The following is a 13,617-nucleotide window of genomic DNA, read 5'->3' on the forward strand; positions in this document are numbered from 1 at the left end:
TACCACAAGGTTGACAGAAGTGTTACCTGGAGCAATCTAGGAAGGGCATGGAGCTGCAGGATGATGGACTGATAGAAAACAGGTGGGGCTGAGGGCAGGTGATAATGCTGAGTACAGTAATACAACCTCAGAGAAGGCTTGAAGGAGCTATGGATTACTTAGGCTAAGGTGTTCTTGAGAGCCCTGTCCACAAACAAAGTAGAGGGGATAGACAATAATATGAGAAGAAACCAAAGGTAGTCTAAGGACACCTTAATGAAAAAAGTTTAAATTTTGATTAAATCCCTGACTCATCTTTAGTATATTCTTAGATGCTCTTAGAAGTACTCAATAGAAAGAGAACATTACACCTTTTAACATTATTCTAAGTCAGGTTCTTTCTCTTAATCCAACAAAGGCCCTCTTCTGAATGAACATATTAGAAAACTGGAATATACATACTCATCCTTGTCCACCTTTTCTCGAAGCTTCTTTAGCTGTTTATTTTGGCTGAACTTCAAGTTTTGAATTATGTTCTCAAAGTATTCGTCTTCCTTGTAGCTCAACTATATTAATTTAAAAGATTTGGGGAAAAATATTAAAACCGGTATCTTCAAAGTTTTTGCTAAATAACATTAAGAAGTATTTTCTTAAATTCTATCACTTAATAAAGTTAACAGAGAACATTAAAACTTGCCAAAGAAAAGTTAAGTTCCAACTAGCTTAGTTCTATATTACAGGTCACTGCTGCGCTGGCTGAATCACTACTTCAGTCTATTCTTTTGTAATTAATCAAATGAAACTAAATGTTAAACAAGCTTTTCTATATTCATATTAATCCTTACAGGACAGACAAGATAAAAGCATTCATATTTAGTACCTACTATGTTATAAGAACTTCATATATCACATTTTTTAATCCCCATAATAATCTTATGAAGATGGGCTGTTACCACCATTTTAAAGCTGAGGAGACTGAAGCACAATTAAGTCACTTGCCCAAGTTAATGAGTGATGGAGCTGAGATTTGAACCCTAGCAGTCTGACTTTGAGCTTATGCTCTTAGCCAGCTAGTGAGAGGTGCAGCTGAGATTTGAACCCAAGCAATTCAGCTGTGAGACTATGTGCTCAGCCACTAGACTCCTGCCACAAGGGCCCTGGGGACTCACATGCTACAGCCAGCTCATTTTATAAAAAGTCAAGCTTTTCTGCAAGTGGAAAAAGAAAAGAGGACACTGTGCCTTGCAAACTCCCGTGTTACGCTAGTAATCAACAGATTAGGAATCGCTATCATCCCCAGATCTAGGCAAGGGTCACCTTGTCACCAGGGTTTCAAGTAGTTGTGGTGACTGCAAGGTTAATAACAGGACCTTTAGCTGAGTCTGAAATCAATACTGTAGTGACTTCAATCAACTCTGTTTTCTTTTCATTGTTACATTACCAAAGGGGAATAAAATAGTTCCCCATTCTCAAATAGTAGATTTTCTTTCAAATAGAGAAGGCATGACCTGGTTTACCCAGTGGAGGAATAATTAGAAAGTGGAAGGAAAGCTGAAGATTTGACTTTTCAGGCATGTATAAAATGAGATAAGAAGCCTGAGTACTGCCTGTTCATCACTTAAATGTCTATGTCTTAATGCTCTTTAAAAAACACCAGATTTTTATCACTACTCTTTTTTTTTTTTTTTTTTTTGCGGTATGCGGGCCTCTCACTGCTGTGGCCTCCCCCGTTGCGGAGCACAGGCTCCGGACGCGCAGGCTCCGGACGCGCAGGCTCAGCGGCCATGGCTCACGGGCCCAGCCGCTCCGCGGCATATGGGATCCTCCCAGACCGGGGCACGAACCCGTATCCCCTGCATCGGCAGGCGGACTCCCAACCACTTGCGCCACCAGGGAGGCCCATCACTACTCTTAAAATGGAATATATGGAAAGCAAAATAACAAAACCAAATACAGACCAGCCCATGAAACAATGGGTTAAAACTAAAACAAACATAGTTCTGGCTTCAGTGTTAAAGGCTTACTATCAACATAATAAGACCTCTGGGTGTAGGCTATTTCACATAATTTCTGGCCCCCCTCATAGCTAGAAATGACATTGCCACCAGCCCCAGGCATCATCAGTGCAGTCTTTATAAAGACTTACCTCAAGGTATTCATTATTCAGTTTGTTGTCATTTGAAATAATGTCATCAGGATAGCCGATCCTTTCTTTAATTGCTAAGGCCTATGAAAATTAGAATATTGAATGTGAGCATGATTATGAACTTTCAAATGCAAGCATTATAATTTGCCCTTGACAACAGTTGAATAACCTGATCCATATGTTTACAAGATGAGTATCTGACAACGTTTAAACAGAGATCTTTGCACTGGCTTTTCCCTGGAGTTCACAATAAACAAAAAATAGTTCTGAAATTTAGCTTCTAATACCCTATTCTCATAGGGTGCAGCTTTCCCAGGAAAACCAAAATGAAAACTGACAAGTCATTGTTCCACATGTATTGTACTTTTATGAACTTTTTCTCTGAAAGGCTTTTTTCTTCAATTTTACAGGAGGGGTAATATTTAGAACTTCCATTCTAGCAGCTTATAATTATCTTTCCACTTCACTGATTTGGCTGAGAAAACAGACGTGGGCTTACAGGTTTAATGCTAATATTCTTCCTAAATATTGGTTCCTGGAGTTTTTATGTCCTCCTTTGGTCTCCAGAGCTAGTGTACCTAACTTCCCGCAGTTAAATGAATGGCATTAGTTAAACAAATAGAAAACAGGGTTTTCCTTGTTATACCATCTCATATTTACCACTACCTTACTACTATTTCTATTTTTATTATTTTAAAATTGTTAGCTTATTGTAATTATTTCATCAGTACCACTTGTTTACTACTTGCTATTTTTATTTCTCTCATTTTTCTCAAAGATAGTTGACTTTTGATTTTATCATATCACATTGCTCTTAAATAATTTAACTAGTTTAATATTTTCATGGGATATTAAGCTTGCATCTCTGAATTATTTGTTTTACCATCAAATGGATGTGGTTTTGTTATAAATCTGTTTCATAAGCCTAGGATTTCCTCAGTGGATCAGACAGATGTGTCACTAAATCAGTTTGGCCAAGCCCATTTCCTTTCCATACCATCAGCCCATAACGAATCATCTCCCTCTCAATGGCACTTTATTTTCTAGAAGATATTTCCCCAAAAGGTGTTCTAAGGGATACAAAATTTACAGAAATAGGAAGTAATACATGAAAAGGATATATTGTCAAATATTTGGCGTAAATACTGTGACAAAGACGTTAAGCAGGCTTCTTCATTGAAAGACTACTTAGAGTTTAAAATTAAGTAATTGTAAGTGTCCAATGGGATGAATTAATTTGTCTATTTATTCATTCAATTTGTCTTCAAGGGTATACAACAAGCCACATACTTTGTAAGGGGCTGAGGATACAATGCTAGGCAAAAATTTCTACCCCTGGAGAGTTTACTATAAAGGTCAATGGTAGGCAATAAAATGAATATTAACTCTCAAGTGTGATGTATGGTGCCATAAGATCACACCCTATAGGTATATAACCTAGTCGAGGGTGGGATCAGAGAAGCCTTCCTGCAGGAAATGTTTCCTGAACTCTTTTTGACCATGAGAATCTTTCATAGAGCTACTTGGCAGGTCCAGAGTTTCATGACACCACCTTGGGAAATGATTACCTAGAACAATTTGATTGGCTACATCAAATAGTTCCATGTTGTGATAGCTAGAACATGAAAGGAGCAAATCCAGCCTGAACTTCTGAGGACCTACAGAATGATGGAAAGACAGCTATACTGGGGTGCCAAGTTCTAGACCTGACCCACTCAGGGCTCTGTGATAGCTGAAAAAGATAATCCTTCCATGTGATCTAATCCTGAAAGAGAACTAGACTACAGCTTGATTCTCTTATTATAATAGATTTATGGACTCTTTCTGTGTTAGTTCAAAGAATGGTCTGTTCTTCCTGTTACCCTAACTACAGAGGAATAATCAGGCTGCATGTGAATACTGCTCATAAACACATACAGTTTTCATTGGACCTGTTCCTTTTAGGTTTATATAGTTATCAACACAATGACATAGTAAATTTAAACCTGAGATTTCCTTAGACATCTCACTTTTATTCTAATGCAAGATACTAAGAGTCCCAATAAAAGGTGCACAATGGGGGTAAATAAGAATAGTTATAAAAAGCTCCTTCAACATCCCTCTAACTGTAGGTCACCTTATAGTACTCAAATAATGCACTACCTTACATTTGCTTGAATAGAAATTTAGTAGTTTTCTCCCTAGGTCATTAAAAAAAAAAAAACTAAATAGTGCATGCTTAAAAAAAATTTAGCTAGAAATTTACATGAAAGATTAGGGGATATTTTTACATATTGGTAGAGGTCTTTTTTTTTTTTTTTTTTTTTTGCGGTATGCGGGCCTCTCACTGTTGTGGCCTCCCCCGTCGCGGAGCACAGGCTCCGGACGCGCAGGCTCCGGACGCGCAGGCTCAGCGGCCATGGCTCACGGGCCCAGCCGCTCCGCGGCATATGGGATCCTCCCAGACCGGGGCACGAACCCGCATCCCCTGCATCGGCAGGCGGACTCTCAACCACTTGCGCCACCAGGGAGGCCCTAGAGGTCTTTTAAATATTTTTCATAAAAGGAGGAAAAATATGAACCACTGATAATATCTTTTAATGCTTTCTGGTTCACACAAGATTTTCCTCTTGTTTTGTGAAGACTTCCTTTAAAAAAAAAAAAAAAAGGAAAATTGGAGATCTTTCAAAGTTTGGAGCCAAACATAGAGAGTAGGAGCTAGTTACAAAGAGATAATAAAAGATGAAAATCATAGAAAAAAAATCTTCATCCATGAAAAGTGTTCCTGGAAACATTACATCTTGAAGGAGCTAGCTTTTATTTTATGCAATCTTTGAATACTATGTTTTCCCCAAATTTCTTAAAAGCTAATCTTTTCCTATAGATTTTTCTTTGATAATCCACCCGGCCTTGCTCTTTACCTTTTCTTCAGCTTTCTTTTTCGTTTCAGCATCCATCCAAGTAAGGTCATCTAAAGTCTGAATAAAAACTTTCCGGATCTGTGCAATTAAATCCTCAACCTTAAACCAAAAGAGCAGAAGGCAAATTTAGGCCATGAATTAATTTTTTCTAAAACAAATTAAAAAAAATAGAGCTATAAGCTGTCTTTATGTGATTCAATGATATGTTAATAAATGTAAATTTATAAACAAACTGGTGATCTAAACAAATGGATATATGTGGGTAATTATATTTTTAAAGCAACACTGCTACTATCAACACTAATGATTAAATAGGTCTTAATGCATACATTTTTAAAAATCATCTTCAGAATGTATGGTTTCCATTATCATGAAAGACGAACTAACATGTAATACTGTCATTACCATTAGTAGTTTAGTTAAGCATGAGGTAGCATTTCAATAGATTCTTTCACCATGTCTTTAAGTTCCCTTGTCTTCATTTCAGTAACAATAAAAAATAAAGTACATGTCTTACACTTCAAATAAACCCTGGTTTACTTTCTGTTTTTTAAGAAAATACTAATTCTTAGTCAATTTTGATAACAGAAGAGATTACAAATGACTATATCATTAGAACATGTGACTGGGTATTGTGAATACATTGCTTCTGGAAAATGCACAATTGGTTTTGGGTTAAACAATATTAGGATCAGAAACATAACCAGACCCGTGGGGGAGGGAGAATAAGACTTATTGGGAAATAATGGCAAATTGTGATTCAGAAGTTCTCTGCCAATTAATAAAATTTTAACGAAATGATGGACTATTGTAATTGCCCATCAGTGCAAACACATGCTGATAGAGTATTGTGCAGAAAACATTACCACATGTTTACTGTCTCCAGAAAATGCTGCTTCCACATAGAGCCTTCCCACAGCATTTTCCATATTCCCATTGACATAGTTTGCACAACGTCTCCAAGTCGCTGTTTCTGATGTTGTGCCATAAAGAGCCTATGGGAGAGAAAAAGTAAAGGAAATGGCATTTGACCAGGAGTAGATGGCCGAAGCGTGGTAAGAGCACAAATTTCATAGGACTCTGTTCTTTATGTCTCCTAAATTCTTGCAATATTCATTGCTTCTCCTCACATGTCAGGATGTCCTTGCATAGGATAAAATGTAATCCAATTGAATTATTACTTACTATGATCTGGAAATAAGGTATATTTTCAGTAGCATGTCCTAGAAAAACTGTTGGCTATTGCAAGTTAATATCTTTCTAGACAGGGTTAGAAAAAACAACCCTCTCCACCAAACAAACAAAATAACACTGTTGTCACTGTATAAACATAAATGTGAAGTAATATTCAATAAATGTAACGGGAGAAATCTGGTATACAAGAAAACACATTCCTGTTTTCTAAAGTTTTTGCTGAAGTTCCAGTACTTAGAAGAACTGCATGTGTACAAATTTAAGAACCAATAAAGGGATTAACTTACGGAAGGGAAATTTAGCAAAACACCATTTTTACATTCTCTAATTTAAAAAATATGTCTACATTTTCTTTTAAAGGGTAAAAACTAAAAATTTCAATCAATCAGGGAGTTATTTCTTTTCCAGGACACGAACCAATACATTTGTGAGAATTTCTCCTTCCTCAATCCCTCCTGCCCTCTCCCCTCACAATAGGACGAAAATGATGATTCTTTAAATAATGCAGGTACAGTCTAATAAAAGGTCTTAAGGCTATCTCCAGGTAGGTATATTCTCAGGGGATTGTCCACATCAATGTAGTCCAACTGTCTCAATGTCTAGTATCTTATAATCACCAGAAAAATCAAATTAATTGAGATAGATACCCCTGAGATTACTTTGAACATAACAAAAAACCAAGCTAGTATTCTTCCATGAACTGCTCAAATAACCAATACATGCCCTTCCCGGGCAATTCAATCACGGTGCCAGAGTAGACAATCATAGGACCACAGAGCACCCGAAAACTGGCTTTCCTAGGCAACATGGCTTAAATACAGGCAGCATACCAAGCATTTGGCATTTTGTCTCTTGGCAAAGTTTACCACTTCTAGTAATGTACATGGCAAGCCTTCATAACCATGGATAGCTTTATGCTTTAAGTCTTAAGAAAAGAGAGATTTTTTCTTCACCTTGCGGAAAGCATTTCTGGACTCCTTGTAGGTTCGGCTGAGGCTGCTTACAAGATCCATTATGAACCGCCAGGACATTAAATTTTGAAGATCTCTGCATAAAAAAACCCACCACCCAGCAACAGAAAAGATGAGGCTGCAAAGCTTCTAAAGAGTGATATTAAATGTAAACTTTGGGGACATGGGCACTCTGACATACCTACCTGGCAGAATATTTGGTAAGAATGAGCTTAAGTTTGGTTAAGTATTCTGGAGCATAAACAATCACATCTTCCTCATTTGGAATATTAATATTCACAGTTGACATGATTTCGTTTGTGAAATTTGACCAGCTGAATGGCTGGAAAAAAGCAGGCACAAAAACATTCAGTAATTATGGATTTCTCTTCTCGGTTCCAAGACTCAGTTATGGTTACAGGGTCAGACATGGTTACAGTGTCAGTTGCATCACTATATAATTATCACAATGGTCAGTTTGATATCTGTTTGGGCTTTTTCTCTAATTGCTTCAATCAACTTTTGAATAAAAATTAATTCTGTAGCATAATTATTTAAATAAAAGAATTAAACCAACCATTTAAGAGCAAAAGCTAAGCTTCTAAGTGTAGTGAACATATGCTAGAAACTAGGCTCAGTGTCAAATTCTTGGTCTAACCAATATGAAAGAAAAAGAAAAATAAATTTAGTTGTAAACATAAAGTTTCCTAGGTTTATGCAAAAATTTAAATGGGTATAAAATGTTTATCTCTTAAAGGTGGATATTAATAAACAATCCATTTGAACACAGTAATACATCTCAGTGGAGCTCGTGTTGTAAACGAAAGCACACTGTTGTCCTAGCAGAGGTACAGTAAATGTATAGATACAACACAGATGGTCCAATAAAGATGAACAAAATGTACTTTAAGCTATCAATATCAGGTCTACAGGCATGCAGTTCTCACACTTCGGAAGCTGGATTTGGAGTTGCCAGAAGATGGAGTCTTATCTATTATTCTTTAAATGGGAATTGTGGTATTCAACCACCAATGGATATAAGAAAAAACAGCAGAAGTGGAGATTATGCAGATCTTGCTGAAATGCCACATTTCAATGTTTGAGAATGTTTAAGATTACCAATATCTTAGACTCTGTAATTTTATATATATATGCCTAGAAGTATATAAATACACTGATCACTTACTAAGTGTGAGACGCTATGTACTTTTCTTGATTTCCTTTGGCAGTTTGGCCCATTATTTCAAAACACATTTATTAAACACTTATTATATTAAAAAGCTCTATGTAAGAAATTCCTAACTCAGTAGGTTATGCCTTTAAAAAGTCCTTGTTTTCAGCAATTAGTGCCAAAGAGAATTCCATCACTGAATGTGGTGGTTTGTAGATTTTTCCATGAATGTTGCTTCATTACCTGACTGTGTGCATCAACTAATACACAGAATACATTCATAGCCTTAAAAGAGATTATTAAATACTAGCTAAGGAATTACAACTAAGCAAAAAGATGTCAATTGATGTTTATAAATGGAACCTATAGATTTTTCTGTTTCTTGTGTTCTATTTCTCCATTATTGCTCTGAACACTTCCATAGATGGCCTTGATGAGAACATGGCAAGTTCTATGAATAAATTATCCTTTTTCAGAGTTAAAAAGAAATCTGGTACTTATATTATTTGACTGTCCAAGTCCAATGGCTATATAATGATCTTTCAGAAGGATTTTTGCTTTTAATGTTTCCAAACCCTTTTCTATGATAATTTCTAATATTATTACATAGCTGCCCTGAAAGGACTTTTACCTTTGAAATTCACTCTAAGTAAATATAAATATAATTATGTCAAATAGTTTTTTTCAAGTCTTTTCATGAAGTCAAATGGTTGATGTCTAAATCCATTTTGATGTTCAATTTATTTCAATAAATAAAAAAATCATTAAATTTTAACAAACTGCATTTTAATATTATAATTTTAGAAATGGCACAATAAGAGAGTACATAAAACTGCTACTTACCTTCCCACCGATCTCTAGTGAAAAGTTATTTTGGATCTGGGCTAATGTCATTTTGTTATAAAGAAGCATTGGATCATTTCGATCTTCAGATTTAGTTGTAGCCTATGGATTTAATTTCTTATCATTATTTTAGGTCAAGAACTCTTTAAAAAATATAACTATATACAAGGGAAAAAGAAATATGGCATAGGTACAACATAATTATATTTAAGTTCTATTCTGTATTTGTGTTATAATTTATTTTGTCCTATCAAGAAGAAGAGAGAAATATAAGAGATTTTAAGTATATTCAGTAACAATTATCAAGATTTGGCTGCAGTGTCAAGCATAAAATTTTTCGAAGATCTTTTTATATTTTTATAACTGCCAAACCACATCAGCAATATTTACAGGCCTCTTTCCTTCTATGGCTAAATGCGCAACTCAGTTGTGTCTGTGGCTATTTCATATGATAATGACTTTCTTGAATATAGTCATTTCCAGTTTATCTCTCAAATACTCTTTCTCTCACCTACCACCATTCAGTGTCCCAGTTAAAATTCAGACAGGAAAAAGAGCAGAAAAAAGCACAATGATTTCTACAAGAATTTAAAGCAAGTAAGACTTTAGTACATAACACAGGTAGGTGGCAAATTATCTGAAGAGAGTTCTAGCATCTACTTTTGTGACTGTCCGCTCATCTGGCCTAACGAGTTCAGTGTTATCAACAGCATCCAGTATTATTTTTTCCATTGAATCAAAAAAGAAAATTTCAATAACAACTGCCCAACTAGTGGTTGAAAGGAGTAAAAGCAATTTTAAGTGAAAAGAAACAAAATGTAAAAATGGGAATTATTTCTCAAGTGACAACGGCTCCAATTTCCCCTTTAGGTCACTTATTTATTCATTTAAAAATTATGTTTGTAACATCTGCACGCAATAATGTGCTGGACCTTGTTAGAGACACATAGGTGATTCAGGGAGCACTGAGACCCCACTACAATCTCAGAGTGTCAGAGGGGAGAGAAAATGTAGACACAAAGAGTTCTGAGGTAAGATACAACTACTACAGAAGCTGAGGCTGATCAAAGGAGAACATGGTCTTGGAAGGTGCCAGAGGTAAAAACCCAGGGTAATAAACTGTTCTCCTCTAAAAATTCTGTTTCCAACACAGAACCACATGTAACCCATCAAACTGCCATTCATCCAGCTGTAACTCCAAGCAAAGTCTGGTTCTGATTCTAGACTTTTGGTCTCATGTAGCCCCAGGAAAGCCAAAATTGCCCTTCAGTCTTCAAGATTCTGATGATAAAGTGACAAGCAGACGGGGATTTAGGAGTGCAGGTTGCTGTCTGCAATGTCAGAGAGCTCTGTGGATCCTAGACTGAAACTGACCGTGAGTTCAATCAATAACCCGGATGCTGTTTACAGAGTTCGCTCGCTTGAGACTGCAGACCCCGTCAGAGAAACTTCAGACAAGAATGTGCCAACTCAGACTCTAAGGATTGACCTGGAACTAGAGGAAACTCAGGAACACACCCTTGGGCTTTGCTGATAAACTCCTCCTCTTGGATCTCCCCTGAGCTAATAAGCAGCCTGACAGTTTGAACTCAGTGATATCGTACTGTAGTGTGGCCATGTTCAGAGGCTAATACTTCTTAGCAAAGGGATAGAGACAATTTCTGTGGTCACCTTAAACTTTAAAATAAAGTAAAATTGTACATATCAAAACTAAAACAGCTTTGCTGAATAGCTAACAATCAAGTGTGTCCTGAATCTCAAGGGCATCTCAACAACAGTTTGACTGTAAATAGTTAGGATATTGATATAATCCACTTATAATAGGTCATTAAGTACATCTAGTTTAATATTTGTCAAATTAAGTATGTCTCCTGGATGTCTGGAACCTGCTTTACTGTAAAATTCCAGTTTTAGAGGTCCTCTTGAAGTCAATGATCCATTACCGAGCTATGCATTTTTATCACTTGGTTAAGGAAATGTACCTTTTACCCTTAAAATACGATAGAGAAGAGAAAGAAATAAAAAGTGGTTGACATTGTTCAGTGTATCAGAGAAAATGTGTTTTACATTGGCAATTTCTTTTTCCAATTCCATAACTTTATTCATTTCCAAAGAAAGCTGTTTTTCATCGACAGGCAGTCCCTTTTCCTGACGAATCAATTTGGCCACAGAAATCATAAAATCCACATATGCTGTACAAGCCTGCAAGAAATAAATGACAGTACATTGTTGAAGAACCTTCTAAATATTCATCATGGCGCTTTAACTTAAAACTTATTTTCAGTTCAGTATTAATTTTTGGTGACAGATAAAGCACAACAAAATAGAAATCCATTCCTGAATCCTAAAAGAAATGAACTGTACAGATTCTCAGAAAGTCAATGTGTCTTTGAATTATAGCAGAACAATAAAGGATCACTCTGAAAGTACTAAGTAACTTATAACCATTTGGTTACGGAGATTTTATAACTTTCAACTTTTAATCAAACAAATTGCTTTAATAAGAATGCAGATGCAAAACATTTGGTAAGCAATAACCTAGTATTTTTTTCTTAAATAATAATAAATTCTTTTGCCAAATTTCCTTTTAACAGGTTTTCTCTGCACACACATATATATATTTTTCAACTATCCATGAAGAGATGGCCACAAACATATTACATGATCAGAACATCTTATATTTGTCTTCTCTGGCCAAGCAGTATTTTTTTTTTTTTAATGAGAATGCGTTCTCATGAGCTCCTCCAACACAAATCTGTGGGTTTTAGTTTATTCCAAAGCTGGCTGTCATTACTGTGAAATTTCTAAGATACCATAGATTTGAATATCAGCTTTCTTCTGAGAACTCAAATTCTTTCCATTTTATCTTCATACACATTTTAACTTTATGAAGATAAGCTATAAACTAGTTTTATTATTGACCTTTTATAGAATATATAAATATCTTATTCAAGTTCAGAGTGGCACTGAACCCAGGAAATTTAATACCACTTTCATAATATTGCTATTTAGCTATTATTTTCTATCAGCAGTTAAAATAAATTACGATCCCACCACATTCAAATTTATTCAAAATTCAAGTCCCAGCACCCGTTTGGTGACACGCAGACTACCACAATTAGGAAAGCCATACCACACAAGTTTGGGATTGATGGGTAGTTCTATGCTTCAAAGATTTGTCCACACAGGGTAAATATGAAGGAAAGCTGTAGAGTGCTTAACAATTCCACACTTTCAAGGGGCTTTTACAACCCTACTAATTGGTTATCAGTGAAAGGGGTACCCTTCTAGTCACTGTGATTGCAAAGGCACATCTAAATTCACAGTGACTCATTAAGAGGATCAAACATAAAACTTATAGGGAAATGAAAATATTTTATCAAGCAAGAACCTAAGCAAAATGTACAAAGTCATTATTAATTTGAAATTCAAGAGGACACCTTTAGATACTGGCATTCCATGACCTTTACTAAATGCTAAGTAAACAATTTCCCAGGGAGAGGGCTCTCTCTTTCAAGGATACCCAGCGACTGTGAGCCTGTCTCGCTGGCATCTCTATCCCTGGATCTGCTACTCAATAGAACAAACTATTTTTCAGCCATGTGTCTGTATTAAAAACCAAATCACTAAGGTAACAGGGATAAAAGGATGTTTTTATGTATATTCTTGCCAACTCCATTCTTTTCCTATTAAAAAGTAATCAGAATTCTTGTTTCACTTTGAAGAAAACAAATATGTCTGAGTTCATACCTCATGGGACCAACTATTCCAAAGTACAAGCATGCAGTGTTTTGAATTAACTGCATTTCAAATCATATAAATTCATCTGCATTCAGCAGGGAATTACTACTGCATATGAAGGAAATGGTAATTTAAATTTTCCAGTATCAATCTACTGAGATATTTTTTTTACTCTATGGGATGCTTTTTCATTAATGAGGTGAGAAAACAATAATAAAGAGTGTTCTCCTCCATTTCGTTGACTCTGCAAACTGGTTTTAACTCCAGTATCTTTATCCTTACAGATCTATTTAAAGACTATAGAATTTGGCAAGCAGAAGAACTTTGGAAAATGCTTCTAGTCTTCTGAGCTGGTAAAGTTTCCCAGAAAACTGGAAGCATATTATACCATGAACTTCTGAGATGCTTGAATATTTAATACACTTACATGGAATACACTACTTCCTTTAATGAGCTCCACTACCTGGCAACCTATTACAATGTGACTGATTAAAACATGTCTTAGTATCTTGATTATCTTTCCTGGCTTCCAAATTTATCTAGTAGCTATCAGAACCCAGGCTTACTGCTGCTGTTAAATCCTTTCTACAAGATATGATTCTACCTTAAGGTACTGATTTTCTTCTTTGAGATACTTCTAGATTTGTAAAATGCCAAATAATAGCAATTGTCATAATTTGGGGACAAAGTAAT

At 35.7% G+C, this 13,617-nt stretch overlaps 1 protein-coding gene across 3 annotated transcripts in view; it reads right to left on the minus strand.

The window, feature by feature from the left end:
* Positions 1-13,617, minus strand: part of MME (membrane metalloendopeptidase) — a 99,070-nt gene that overhangs the window by 41,915 nt on the left and 43,538 nt on the right. For all 3 annotated transcript variants that reach the window (XR_009532653.1, XM_060100186.1, XM_060100187.1), the window contains exons 9-16: positions 11,251-11,385; positions 9,184-9,285; positions 7,376-7,512; positions 7,173-7,266; positions 5,892-6,020; positions 5,026-5,124; positions 2,126-2,206; positions 442-545 (exon numbers count right to left, since the gene is read on the minus strand). Coding sequence is in view for 2 of the 3 variants with exons in the window: in XM_060100186.1 (XP_059956169.1) it covers positions 442-545; positions 2,126-2,206; positions 5,026-5,124; positions 5,892-6,020; positions 7,173-7,266; positions 7,376-7,512; positions 9,184-9,285; positions 11,251-11,385 (881 nt within the window). In the remaining variant the exon portion in view is untranslated. The remainder of the gene's footprint in view (positions 1-441; positions 546-2,125; positions 2,207-5,025; positions 5,125-5,891; positions 6,021-7,172; positions 7,267-7,375; positions 7,513-9,183; positions 9,286-11,250; positions 11,386-13,617) is intronic.

Source organism: Mesoplodon densirostris, chromosome 5, assembly GCF_025265405.1.
Source record: "Mesoplodon densirostris isolate mMesDen1 chromosome 5, mMesDen1 primary haplotype, whole genome shotgun sequence".
NCBI lineage: Eukaryota > Metazoa > Chordata > Mammalia > Artiodactyla > Ziphiidae > Mesoplodon > Mesoplodon densirostris.